Source organism: Equus asinus, chromosome 25 (assembly GCF_041296235.1).
Source record: "Equus asinus isolate D_3611 breed Donkey chromosome 25, EquAss-T2T_v2, whole genome shotgun sequence".
Lineage (NCBI taxonomy): Eukaryota > Metazoa > Chordata > Mammalia > Perissodactyla > Equidae > Equus > Equus asinus.
The window spans coordinates 19,588,334-19,602,262 of record NC_091814.1 but is presented as its reverse complement, the minus strand read 5'-3'; the positions used below and the strand labels follow the sequence as shown (position 1 = coordinate 19,602,262).

At 47.9% G+C, this 13,929-nt stretch overlaps 1 protein-coding gene across 2 annotated transcripts; it reads left to right on the top strand.

The window, feature by feature from the left end:
• The first annotated feature begins 1,037 nt into the window (after positions 1-1,037).
• Positions 1,038-13,632, top strand: LOC106828439 (T-lymphocyte surface antigen Ly-9-like). 2 transcript variants are annotated; one of them, XM_014836902.3, is made up of 5 exons: positions 1,038-1,209; positions 3,589-3,972; positions 6,245-6,523; positions 8,132-8,260; positions 12,674-13,111. In XM_014836902.3, exons 1-5 carry the CDS (start codon positions 1,095-1,097, stop codon positions 12,703-12,705), a joined length of 939 nt encoding a protein of 312 aa, XP_014692388.1. In that variant the 5' UTR covers positions 1,038-1,094; the 3' UTR covers positions 12,706-13,111. The 2 variants fall into 2 exon arrangements, with proteins under 2 accessions (XP_014692388.1, XP_014692389.3); XM_014836903.3 differs by lacking the exon at positions 8,132-8,260 and having other exon boundaries at positions 1,054-1,209; positions 12,674-13,632.
• The last annotated feature ends 297 nt before the right edge of the window (positions 13,633-13,929 follow it).

The following is a 13,929-nucleotide window of genomic DNA, read 5'->3' as shown; positions in this document are numbered from 1 at the left end:
TGCTGTGTGACCTTTCACAAGTTGTACAACCCCTTAGGACTTGGGTTTCACATTCATAAAATGGGTTTAGTACTCAGTGCCCTCACTACCTTGAGTGCATGGTCATGGGGCCAGTCCTGCGCTCCAGCCTTGGGGTGTTCTACCTGGGCAGCTGAGGGGGAAGCTTCCGTGGGGAGGAGAAGGAGGCACTGCTTGGGGATTAGGAAGATGGGGCTGCTCCCCTAGGGTGCGGGAGGCAAGAGTTCTCAGATGTTGCAGAGTATCCACTCTCGGGGAAGAGTCCGGGGCCTGACCCTCAGTAGGGGTGGTGAGTCTGAGGCAGCGGAGGCTGTGGCCAGGAGGATGTGCAGGTCTCTGTCCCTGCCGCTCTGTGATAGCGGGAGCAGGGCTGGCAGAGGCTTAGAGGAAAAGCCTGTTGTGATGCAGCTAAGAGCCTGTCAGTTTCTGTAGAGGTTAGTCTACGCCCTGTGTGGGGAGCATCACTAGCACTAGTGGCCGCTGAGAAAGCCATGTAGGCGCAAGCAATAGGCAAACGGCAACATGTGCATTGGGGTGTGGGGATTTGACACTTCACACAAAGAGCTTTGCTTTTTTGCTCAGAGCTTCTCACCTAGGCAAGTGACAGTTGGAATTTGTGGAAAATCTGAATGAAATTTGACTCATTAAATAGGATGGGAAAAGAGGACATGAAAGGCTTAGCCCAGGCTGGATATGCTAAAGTGACCTCTGAGCTGACCACAGGCTAGTCTTGCTGGATAGGGTTGTCTGGGGCAGGCTGTTGACCAGAAAAGAAGGTAAGGGTTTGACGGGTGCGTGGGATGTAAAGGGTGAGATCACTGAGCTGATTTTGCCACAGGGAGGGGTCTCTCCAACACAGTGCCTGGCATAGGATAGAGTGAGGCTGTTTATGATTTATTCTGTAATTACGAGTGATGTCCTACTGTAGGTGCTGGGGATGGTGGGAAAGATCTAAATGGCTCTCACTATTGGGCTTCCATGCCAGAACTAATACTTAGCTCCGCCCCTGGGGAGGGAAGAGCATAAGCGGCTTGTCTGAGTGAAGCTTTTCCTCTGCTTTTGTCTCTGCCTCCTAGATGCTTCCTCTGCAGCGGGAGAGGCTGGCAGGCAGCCTGAGATGGGGCCCTGCTCAGAAGACTCCCCTCCTCTGCTGGGCCTCCTGGCTCCTGGGCTTCAGCAGCCTCCTCTTCAGTGAGTGGTCTGGGCTCCTGGGAGGGAGGGCAGCGGGGTGGAGCAGGGGATAGCGTCTCTCTCCCCCCCGTCTGCTGTCTTTGGTGGACAAAAAGACAAAACAAGTCTTTAATTTAGCAAACGCACTGCATTTGGTTTCGAGTCCAGGAGTGAACAGAAAGAACCGATGGCATTTTGGTTGTGGGGAGTCTGGGAACCCTGAGCTAGGGCGGCCTTGGCCACATCAAGGGACCATCAATAGGGAGGTGAGGCCACTTCTGCTACAATGACAGGGAAGCCAGGAAAGCCTGGAGCTGCCTGGGGAGAGGGAGGGAGACAGACAAAGAAGCTGCTCCTGGGGACAGTGTTCCCTGGTGGGAATGGGGCACCCCTGGCCTGGAAGTCAGAGGGGACCTGCCAGCCTCTGCAGCTGTCATGTGGAGGACGGGTCTGACCTGGCACAGCCACGTCTGGGCTGGAGGAATCAACTCCAGTCTGGGCTTCTCTGAAAAAGGAGAGTGAACAAGCTCTCCCCACCTGGGTTTGGGGCTCAGCTCCAAGCAGCAAGGAGAGAGTCCCTGGGAGTTTCACATTTAACTTCAAATTACTTGTGAATTTTGCATTCCACTACAGTGTTAGTTTTCACCTTAAATGTTAAGAAGCATTCATCTTCGCATAAAGTGAATCTTCTAGGAGGATGCCTTTTTCATGCTTATGGGTTGCATCTCCCTCCACTCCCAGACTGACAAAGCACTGTTTTAGAGAAAAACTCTGGAAACGAAGGGGGTACCCATTAGTTCAGAAACGATTAAACAAACTGAATAATATGGAGGATAAAAAAACAAATGTACCAGTTGTCTGGAAGAGATTTCCCATTTCCATGAAGTCAGATGCCTGAATTTCCATGAGCAAAATGCAGGAGACTGAATGCAATGAAATTCTCATTTTGAAAATGAACAAGAACCTTCATAATTTAAGGGTGTCTACATACCCACATGTTTATAAATGGAGAAAATGTGGAAGGAAACATCAGACTGCTAAGGTGGGTTCCAGGAGAGGGTGAACTTGGGGAGGAAATTGAGGAGAGAGAGGTAGAGACAGGGGAGGGTTAAGCAAAAAGGAAACTGAAAGAAAGACTGTGCTAAGGACGGCCGAATATCTCATCTATGACTTTATCAGAGATTTTATGTTTATGTAAAACAACACTAAATAAAGAACTAATGGGAAAATAACAACTAGTGAATTGGAATTCAGGTGAAAGCTTTCATTCTTGAATTTTTTTGTTCTAATTTCCAAGCCACTATATGAAGTTGCGGGGAATTATATGAAATTTAGTGGACTAGAGAGAATTTACACACAGGTTGTCTTGAATTCCTGATGAGTTTTGCATTAGACCCCTTTAACCAGATAACTGAGCGTTAGCCCTAAAATGTAGGCTTTCTCCACTTCTTCAATATTATTTAAGTGGAGAAATATGTTAAATTATATAGCATTTTCTCCATAGGTTCTGTTGTCTTTGCTCCTGAGAGGGGTCTCCAGACCATCTGGAAAGACATCATCTCCTTCCCCACAGTGTGTGGAACTCGGTCTGCAAATCCTGCTCAGGAAAGCTCACTGCAGTTGTGCTGTTCAGAAGCAGCTGGCTGAGAATCTCGGCCATAGCTTCTCAGTTTCTGTCTGTGGAGCAGAAAATATCAGCTTCTTTCTCTCTGTTTCCCTGTGCTGACCCCCTCTTACCAACACTGGGGGAAAATAGACAAACATAATTCAGTCAGAATTACTGTGAAAATCCCTTAGGAAGGTGCCACCATGGAGACTGAAATGCTGTCTCTCAGTTCGTCCATCTGCACATTTCCCCATTGGAAAGGGGCTGTTCCCTTGAGCCCCAGGTTAAATAGAGCACTTACAGTTAGTGTCCGTTGTTGTACCCAAAATTGCATGTTTCAACATGCAATTAACTCTAATGCCATGATTGACTGAGGTGTTAAAGAACACTTTTACTTCACTCATTAAGTAATGAGGGAATCAGGAGGCTGTACCAACCTGTTCAAAGAAAGATTCAGAGACCACACCTACATAGACAGGGAGGAATGCTGGAATGAATGTTCTTGAGCTCCACTTCAGCAGCCCAGAGTTCATGGGTTCAGATCCTGTGTGCGGACCTACACACTGCTCATCAAGCCATGCTATGGCAGCATCCCCCATAAAAAGTAAAGCAAGATTAGCACAGATGTTAGCTCAGTGGCAATCTTCCTCAAGCAAAAAAAGAGGAAGATTGGCAACTGTTCTTAGCTCAAGGTCAATCTTCCTCACCACACACACACAAAAAAGATGGGTCCTGTGGTTCTCTCTTTTATTCTTGATCTAAAAACATTCACATTCCTGTTTCCAATGCCCTAGGTGTCTGCAGCACTGGGGTCAAGAGTTCTGGAGCACATGGCGCTGGAGTTCAGGATTCTGGATCCTACATTTCTCTGAAGAGGATCCGAGGAGGTTCTGTGTGGTTTCATCTGATCAAGGAGCCAGGAACTGAGCTGGAGGAGATCGTTTGGGCCTTTGGCCCCGCCATTAAACACACAGTCATGCTGCGAGTCCATAAAGGGTCAGGAGGGACTCCAACCTGGGTCAGCCTCCAGGACAAGTACATGCAGAGGGTCCATGTGCCCAACATGACGTCGCTGAGGATTGAGAACTTGGCCCCTGAGGACAGTGGGCAGTACCGAGCTCGAGCCAACTTTCCTGGGGGAATGGAATCTAACCGGATTTTCGACCTCACTGTCTACGGTACGTGACACCCCCTCACCTCAATCCCATGGCTATGACCTTCTTTTGTGCCTATGAGTGTTACACAGGCCCTATTTTGCAGGACTCCTTCCCAGAGCCAGACTTCAGGCTGTGTTTTCTCTCTTGAAATTAGGACAAGTGGGTTCAGCACAAACGGAGAGCAGAGCTGAGATTCACACCAGGGATGAAGTCACTTCAGTGTTTTGGGAGAGGAAAATGGAAATTTGCAGAAATTTAATTTCTGCCATAACACTTATTTTTCTTTATAGGGTTAAGTTTTCTTGATTTGTGTATTAGTTTTCTATTGCTGCTATAGCATATTACAGTAGTCACCCCTTATCCATGAGGGATACATTCCAGGACCCCTAGTGGATGCATAAAACTGTGGATAGTACAGAATTCTTACATATGATATTTTTCCTATACTTACATACCTATGATAGTTTCATTTATAAATTGGGCACTGTAGGAGATCAACAATAATACATAATAATAAAATAGAACAATTATAGCAACATACCGTAATAAAATTTACCATAGATCTTAGCAACCTTGGCATACAATGTTTTTTCTTTCTTTATTAAGTCAAGAATTTTCACCTTTTCACTTTTCAGCTTCTCTTTGGCACATCCAAATTGCTAACATCACTGTTCTTGCTTTGTGGGGCTATTATTAAGTAAAATAAGGGTTACTTGAATACAAGCACTGCAATAATGCCATAGTCATCTGATAACTGAGACAGTTTCTAAGTGACTAGTGGGCGGGTAGTGTACACAGTGTGGGTACACTGGACAAAGTGGTGATTCACATCCCAGGCTGGGTGGAGTGGGATGATGAGATATTTCGACATGCTGCTCAGAATAGCTCGCAATTTAAAACATGACCTGTTTATTTCTAGAGTTTTCCATGTAATATTTTCAGTCCGTGGTTGACCATGGATAACTGAAACTGCAGAACGCGAAACCACTGATAAGGGTGGACTACTGTGCTACAAATTTAGAGGCTTAAATCAACACAAATTTATTATCTTTCTGTGCTGTAGGTCAGAATTCAGACACGGGTCTCTCTTGGCTAAAGTCAGGGTGTTGGCAGGGCTGTGTTCCTTTCTGGAGGAGCCAGGGGAGAAACATTTTCTTGCCTTTTCTACCTCCTGGTGGCTGCCTGCCTTCCTCTGTCTTCAAAGCCAGCAATGGCGGTATAAGTCCTCCTCACATTGCATCCTTCTGAATTCTCCTTGCTTCTTTTACTTTTAAGGGTCCTTGTGATTACATTGGTATCATACAGATAATCCAGAATAATCTCACTATTTTAATGTCAGCTGATTAGCAACTTTAACTCTATCTATTACCTGAATTCCTCTTTGTCACTAACCTAACATATTCACAGCTCCTGAGGATTGGGATGTGGACATCTCTGGCGGGGAGGCACTATTCTGCCTGCCGTAATTCAGAAATTCTTTTGTTGTTCATCTCCCCTATGCCCTGTGATCTTCCTCAGCCCCAGTCGAGGCCAGCCTCACTCACGAAATCCAGCCCCAAGAGCCTCCATAGACGTAGGAGCAAGTCTAGCCTGCCCCACTTCTGAAGACCTCATTTAGCACCTCTTTCTTACCCTACAGCTCCTCTGCATAGAGAAATACCCTCCTATGGAGAGTGGCTTTGACAGCTTTAGGGCCCCATGGGATTTCTATGACTGGCTTGTAAACCTGTCACTTATCTTCCTCTGTGTACCACAAGTCCAGTGGCACGTTCTAACCACACTCGGGGGTGTCATTCTTAGTGGCTACCACTGCATCTCCCACAAATGTCTCCACTTTGGGGTGCGTGGAGTCTGCCTCTGGACTCCCAGAACTGGCCAGACGTCCTTCTTCACCGTGGGCTGTGTAGTCCAGGCATCATCTCAGCAGGAGAAGCAGGGCGAGGGCCCAGGACCAGGACAAGTCCTTCATTCTTGACTTCTTCTCCTTCTAGGAAAGACTCATTTTTTAAAAATAATGGGCCTTGGGGAGGTAGAGTGGCAGCTTTATTTTCTTGTGGGAGACTTTAAGCCTTGTTCAGTCTAGTGCAGTCACATAAGGCTTAACTCAGTGGCTCCCTTCCTTCTTGTCTCTTGCAACATATTTAGCTTTGGGTAAATTCTATTTCATCTATAAAATGTCTCACCTTCCTAGAGGGAGGAAGACAGAGCTTCAGTGAGATAGTGGATGAGAATGTGTAAATTGTAATGTTGTCCACTCACGTGAGGTTCCATTCTCTTGTCCCTCCCACCCTAGAGCCCGTGCCCCTTCCCCAGATCCTGGTCAAGTCAGTGTCCACCACAGGAGGCTGGTGCAACATCACGCTGGAGTGCAGGGCTGCAGGGGTCACAGAGGAGCTGCATGTGACCTGGGAAAGCAAGGACCTCCCAAGGGAGCTGGAACCAGCCTACAACTCCTGGACCCTGGCTGTGAGCCTGCCTCTGAGCCAGCCCAATGCCAGCCTCACCTGTGTGGTCAGCAACTCCGAGGATGAGAAAACTGTCACCACATTCCTTGGGGAATTCTGTGACTATGGTGAGTACAACCTGCTGGAGGGGAGGGGCCCTGTCGGAGCTCAGGGAGCTCTGGGGTCTGAGGATTCTGGGCTTTTCTCCCCACCATGTTTATCAGCACCACCCCCACCTTGTCACCCCCTGCAGGAGTCTGGGAGGCACATCCAACTTGTTTCTCCCTTTAAATGACTGTCATGTCTATGCCTCTCACCTCTTGCCCCTGCTGGTGGGCAGCAGCTGTCCAGCACCTCTCCCACCCAACCCGTCCTCCACAGGGAATGCAGAGTGGTCTTCGGGAAAGAACCTGGATTGTGTCATTTGTCTGTGTCGCCTGAAGCGTTTGACCTCCAGGGACTCTCTGTAGGATTCAGGGCTCTGATGCTCCTCTGCTCATGTTTTGGTCACTGACACACTCACACCGACCTGCTTGCTTGGAGTCCTGAATGCCTTCTGCTACTCAAGGTTGTGAGCCTCTGGAGGTGCTGTTTCATCCCCCATCATTCCTCCCACCTTTTCCTTCATTTCTTGCCTTATTCCTATTGAAGGATTTCCCTCACGCACGGCTGAGTTCAGTAGCATGTGTCCCATGTTGTCACACAGAGCTCTGTGCTGGGTTTAAAGCTCTGCGGTGGCCATCTTGAAATTTCTGACAATCTTTGAACACAGGGCTCCTCATTCTCATTTTGCTCAGGGCCCTGCAGGGGCTGTAGCCATCCTGTCCTCAGGCATCACCTTTAAGGAAGGTCCCTGGGCCCCCACTGAGCGGCAATGCTCTGTTTATGTACCTGTATCCTCCAGAGCCTGGAGCACCTTGAGGGCAGGGACCTCTCTTCTTCTCCTCTGAATCCCTGTACCAAGCTCAGCTTCTGGCAGTTTGTTCACAGTGTTCCATTGAATGAACGGATGACCTGGTACCCCTGAGTGCAGCCTCGTCACTCTACCCTTTCCTCCATGAGCTGCTGGAGGGATATGATGTGTCAGCATCACAGAAAACCCCCTGTGACCCTCCCCTCACCCCCGTACTGGAGCCTCAGATAAAGTTCAACACTCAGCGTGACCCATTAGACCCTCTGAGAACAGACTCCTGCCTGCCTCTGACCTTCCTTGCCCGGCTCCTCCCTGTCCTCTCCCTCTCCTGCCTGCCACAGTGGGGTGCTGACAACTCCCAGGAGCTGGCTTTTTAACATGGTCATGTCCTCAATGTGGTGCATCTCCCTCCTGGAATGTCCTGCCCGTCATGAGTATCTGGTAAACTCCTATTCCTTCCTCAAGACTCAGGTTACCCATCACCTCCTCTGGGAGGCCTTCCCTGAAGACCTATGTGCAAGGTGTAAACCTCTATTGCACTGTGATCCCTCTGGCTGGCAGACTTTGTTATTCTCTCAGTCTTCCCTGCTGGGTGATGAGCTCCAAGGGCGTGGACCAAGTCTGGTTCATCTCAATATCCCTGGCATGAAGGAGGAACTCGGGAACTGGTTGAATGAATGAATCTCCATGCTCCTCTCTCTTCGGCTTCTGAACCTGGACCTTCAGACTTCTCCACCTGCTCTCTCTATCTCTCCTTGGCAATGGGTATCTCAAGTTCTCTGTTGCCTTAAACTTCTCCACTCTCTCTGTGTGAGGGAAACAGATTCGCATGGACAGGTCACTGCAGGCCCCCTGCAAGCCATCCGAAGGATCACCGTGGCCGTGCTGTTCTTCCTCGGGGCTGGACTCTGCCTTTGGAAGACACGTGAGAAGAAGATGGAGGCTGGAAGAGGCAGGTTGCACTTCTCCTTTCTGGCTTAGATACTTCCCATCCCTCCTGGGTCCTTGGCTCCCTTTCTCCTGCATTTTACTGCTCAGGGAATGTCCCTGTGGAGGGCATGGTGTGTAGACATGGCCTTGGAGTTCATAGCAGTGGGGGAGGTTACAGGTTTCCAAGGCCCAGATTCAAGCTCCACTCTGTGTATGACTCAGGTATAGAATTGCAGGAGGAACACAGGAACCATCATGGTGACATCCACTATGCAGAGCTGAGCCAGCAGGAGTCTTGAGGGGTCAGGAAGAAGATGAGAGCTTGGAGCAGTGCCAAACAGGGCTCTCCCAGGTCCCTCTGTGCCTGGGTCTGGGCATTTATGGCCCTGCTGTCTCTTTAACTCTTTCTAGATAGTCATTGGATTTACTAAGAAAATTTACAATGGGGGCCAGTGTAGCAGTGGAGACTCTGGGGGAATTCCCATGCAGTTCATATCAGTAGTATTGGTTCCATGTGGGTCCCTCTGGGGCCTCTCTATCCCTCAGCTGTTCTAGGAACTCGCTGTCTTGCATTCCTAGGATATTGGTGAATGACATCTAGAAGCAAAGGAGACTCTCACTACTGTCTGCAGTGAGGTCCAGAAGTCAGGCCAGATCATGAAGATAATTTACTTGGAGAAAGCAGGAGAATCAGCATTCCTAGGACACCTCCATGCTGAGCTTGATCCCTGCAGACACCTGCCTCTTCCACCTCTGGTCCAGCTCCAGCTGCCCCTGGTCTGTGTTACTCTGACCCTTGTGTCCTCAACTCCCTGGGCACATGTGGCCCTGTCACTTTCTCTGAAGCCTCTCCAAGCTGCACTCCATGATCCGCATGCCTGCAGGAGATGGGTTCTTCCTCTGTCATTGACTCGGCTCCTGACCGCTCTCCTCGTGAAGCTTCCCGAAGGGAACCCTCCTGACTGTGCATGTGTTAATCTCCACAACCATTTCTGTATGTCTTTCTGAGAACACGAGCACAAGCATGGGAACTGTGTAGAGGTTTTGACCATGCCACAAAGGAGAGAGTGAGGCCCTTGGTGCTGATTGCTGAGTTGAGGGTCAATGGAGGCAGCATGGATGGGTGGGAGCCCACAAAGGCAGCAGCCTGCGGCTTCCTTTGTACCTTGCGTAGAGCTCCCTTGGGGATGTTGAGCAGTGTGTGTATGGGAGTGTTGGAGGGAATGTCTAATGTACATTATGTACTAGCCAGAGCCCTTGTTCTTGACCGCCTGTGCTTTCAGGCCCTTTCTATTCTTCTGTTTCCAGAGAATGATTCCAGAGGCCCAAAGTTGGAAGGTGCATTCTTAGGAAAACAGCTTTAGTTCTTCTCCTGTCTTGGATAGGGGCCCTTGGTGGTTAGAATGGATGTGCAGTGTCCTCTGACCCACCCCAATGGGGCTGCAGTGGGTTGTGAGGGGTGAAGCTTGTGGGAAGGTCTGAATCAGCCCTCTCCAAACACTTCTGCTGACTCTCAGTCCCCCACAATCATGCTGGCCTCAGACCAGGGCAACCTCTCTTTGTTCACTGACATCCCTCTGTCTAGAATGAGATTTCCCTCTCCCTGTTCCTTGCTCCCAACCCTGCCTATTGAAATACTACCATCCTGCCTAAAACCTCCTTCCAAGTCATGTGATCCATGGATCCTGTCTGGTTCCAAAGGTTTGGAAATGGTCTCTCCTACATCTGACTTTTTCAAATGCCTTGGACATAACTAAGGCCACTGCCACAGTCTATCCTGGATTAGCCATGAGTCTTCCCTGCTGGACTAACCTGGGGCTCCCTCAGGAGGGTGTTGGGTCTGTAGGAGGTCAGGACCAAGAAGACAAGCACCTCTCTGTGTGAAGGATCTGGGCCACCCAACCTCCCACAGGGGCTCAGTAGGCTGAGACCAAGAGCACAGAGGCTGCTGCAGGTCCTTCTGGTAGTGAGTCCATGTGGAAGCAAGAATGGACATGATGACCTCCCATGACCCCGCTGATGACCTCTCATGACTCTCCCTGGCCCAGAGATCTGAAGTGGGGACTTCCCTACTCCAGCTCCAGCCTCATGTTGTCTGAGGACCTGAGTCAGCGTGCACTGTGGTGTGCGGGAGCTTCTCCCCTCCATGGGGGTGCTCACCTCCTCAAAGCATCTGCCTTCTGCCTTGAATCCCAGCTCTTGTGTCAGAGATGGACCCACTGGTACTATAAACTGTGGTACCTTGTCTCTTGGCCTAGATTCCTGGGTCTCTTTGTTTCCCTCCCAGCTCAGCTCAGCTCAGCTGCTTCATCCATGCCCTCAGAAAGCAAAGTTCTGAGCTACAGGCTTGAGCATTATGAAGCAATGTTAAGAACCTGCTGGATGGCGCATGGATAAGGGAGGAGTAGGGGGATGCATAAAAAGACTGTGTCTGACCTCTTTTCCCTCAAGCTGAGCAGAAAGCTGAGAGAGAAAATGATGACATCTCCTCACTGGAATTTTCTCTTGTCATGAATTGACTCCACCACTCCATTGAATCTGCTCTTGTCCGGGTTCTCAGGAAACTCCGGGTTGTTAACTCCAGTGGTCAATTCTTAGCCCTCATCTCCTGTGACCTCTCAGCAGCAATGAACCTATACTTCCTCGAAAGACTGTCTTTACCTTGCGTTCCCCACTCGCCATTCTTTTCCTCCTACTCAGTGGTTGCTCCTTAGTTTCCTTTATCAGTTTCTTTCCCATCTCTCCAACCTCCAAGTTCTGGGATATCCCAGGGCTCATACCCAGACCACCCAGACCACCTCTCTTTACTACCTGCGCTCATTCTCTTTCTGATGTTATGGCCACGCACTAGTCCCCAGAACCTGTGACTTTATGACCTTATGTGGCAAAAGGGACTCACAGATGTGATCCCTCCCCTGGACTCCACACCATAAATTTCCAACTGTTTCCTGGCCATCTCCACTTGCATGTATAACAGGCATCTCCAGCTTGACTCATCTAAATTGAGACTCCCCAATTCAGACTGTATGCTGCCCATTCAGTTTTCCATCCCAAAAATGTCACCTCAATCCTTCCATTTGCTCTGGCCACAAAACCTTGGTGTCATACTTGACTTCATTCTTTTTCTCATACCCCACAGTCTATCAGCAAATACTGGTATCTTTTCATTCAGTACATGTATTCAAATATTTATATATCCATATATATTGATACATATATTCACAACAAAATACATCTCACCTCCTCCCTGGCCCCAGGTCCATTTCTCACCTGTATTATTGCAGTAACATCAGTCTCCCTACTTTTTTCTTAACCCCTTAATATCTATTTTTGAAATATCATCCAGAGTGGTCTTTACAAAACCTAAGTAGCATCGCATTACTCCTTAGCTCAGAACTCCCCTTGGGTCCAGTTTATCTGCAAGGCTCTGTACCATCAGACCTCATCTCTCACACTCTCCTCCTCCCTTAATACACTTTAGGACACTGGGCTTTTTGTCCTTCCTTCAATGTACCATGCATGCTCCTGCCTCAGGGCCTTTGCTCTGCCTAGAATTCTCTTCCTCCACGTGTCTGCCTGTCTCACTTCCTGACCTCCTTCAGGTCTTTGTACAAAGGTTATCTTCTCCCCTGACCTCCCTATTTAAAGCTGCCAACTCCTCCAGGCGCCATCCTCCCTCCTCCAAGCTCTGTTTTTCCTCATTGTTCTTCAAAAGGCTGTGAGTCAGGGGCCGTTTAATCTGGGCTGTAGTTTAAAGACAATGGGAATGGAGGCCTCAAAGTGTAAACTGCAAATCCTATTATGCAAATACCATTATTCTTCCCAGGAAACTGCAACACTGATATGTTAATGAACTTGCTCCAGGTCACATAACTAGGAAGTGGCAGAGCTGGGGTTAAATTTTGGAGTTGGATTCTAAAGCCCCCACTCTTGACAGCTGTACACTGGTTAAATAAGGTAGTCTATCCGCATATAGTGGAGTACTATAGACGTAATAAGAAGGATAAATTGCGTCTTTATATATTTAAGTGGGAAAATGTCCCTGAGATATTAAATGAGTTATCAGTCAATATGTATATTATCCTGTATTATAAATATATACAAACATATGTTTATGTTGGCATAAAGGAAGTCTAAAAGCTGATATGTCATGAAGTTAACAGTGGTTACTTTTGGAATCTCTTTTTCTGTAGCATCAGAGTCTCTATAACACTTATCAGAAAAAAGGTCATCTATTACAATTTTTGAGCAGGGCAGTGACATGAGCAGAGCTGTGTTTCAGACAGATAACGCCACATATGTGCCAACCAGAAGCACATCATCTTGGAAAGTCATTAAAGTATTTATGTTCATTTTCATTTTCTATTGTGTTGAATTGATGCCTTCAGAATCTTTATTGAAATAATCCCCAATATCTCTGGATCTCTCTACACAGGGCAGGCAAAGCGAAAATTGTGGTCTAAGTGATTCAAATGGACACTCCCCATGACCCAGCTCACCAACCTGGCTGTTCCTCAGATCAATGGAAGAGATTTTAAAAACAGAAGCTTGGACCCTACCCCAAACTGGTGATCATCTGTATTTTTAAAAACTCAATAGGTCATTGTGATGCATGATCAGGATAGAGAACTAAAACGTTGGTCTACATGAAGCCTTCATTAAATTCAAATGGGAGTGCACATGGCAAGGAGAGACTGAGTTTGTCTTCCAAGACAGTTCTCACTGTGTGCTCAGCACACAGTGCAGGTAATGTTGGTTGAGTGAAAGAATGAGTGAATGATGAGACCCCACAGGTTGGAATTACTTTGATGTGCTCACCAAGGTTCAAAATCTGACACAAAGACTCTGAGCCTGAGCCCAGAAGCTCCATTTCATCCATTGTCCTGTGTGATTTGTGTTGGAGATGCAAAATCTTGATAACAAATGTCAAAAGACACTGATAGGCACCACCAGAATGCTGATTTATTAATTTGTAGTAAGAGGCACACTTGCTAACTGGGCTGGATGGTCCTGTTAGCCTGAGCGGTGTGTCCTCTCCCAAAGATAGGCTACACAGGAAAGGAAGGTGTCACTGGGCTGCTTGGGGAGCCCTGAGTCAGGACAGGTGAGTAGACACTGCTAGTGTGGATGCCAATGGCTTTCTAATCTGATCTCTTCATCTCCATGGTGGGATTTACCTGCTCAGGGCATGGGATTCTCCTGCCCACCTGACAGAACTTCATTTGTCTCTGTCGCTCACCTCTCTTTATGCTCTGTTTCTTATTAACCCTCCCCGGATTAACATATTTTTCTTTGGTCATGTTCATTTGTGAGATTAAGTCTTGCCTTTCTCTCTGATCTTGAATCTCTGTACCTCTCCTGTGATCCAGGTGTGTGATGTTTTATTTAGTCTCCAAAAGACAAAAAAAAAAAACAAAGAAATACTCACACGTATTTCTCTCATTTCTCAGTTGTAGTGAAGGGAGTGGAGGGAGAGGACACCCCCTCAACACACCGCACACCACCAGCTGAACCACCAAACCACTTTAGCAAACAGACCCAGAAAGAAAAGTCATGAACTGAGCAATGGGATTCCGTAGTTCTCAGGGCTGGAATCTTCACCTGATTTATCACAAGCCATTCGGTGAGATCCTCTCATATTTACAGCAGCAGAGCCACAATAACAACTAGAAAAACTAAGAGAATGTAATA

Excerpts from the sequence above, each read along its gene's own strand:
- LOC106828439 (XM_014836902.3), top strand. The coding sequence starts at position 1,095 with ATGCTTCCTCTGCAGCGGGAGAGGCTGGCAGGCAGCCTGAGATGGGGC. Across the intron at positions 1,210-3,588 it reads CTTCAGCAGCCTCCTCTTCA|GTGTCTGCAGCACTGGGGTC; the intron begins GTGAGTGGTCTG and ends CCAATGCCCTAG. Across the intron at positions 6,524-8,131 it reads TGGGGAATTCTGTGACTATG|ATTCGCATGGACAGGTCACT; the intron begins GTGAGTACAACC and ends TGAGGGAAACAG.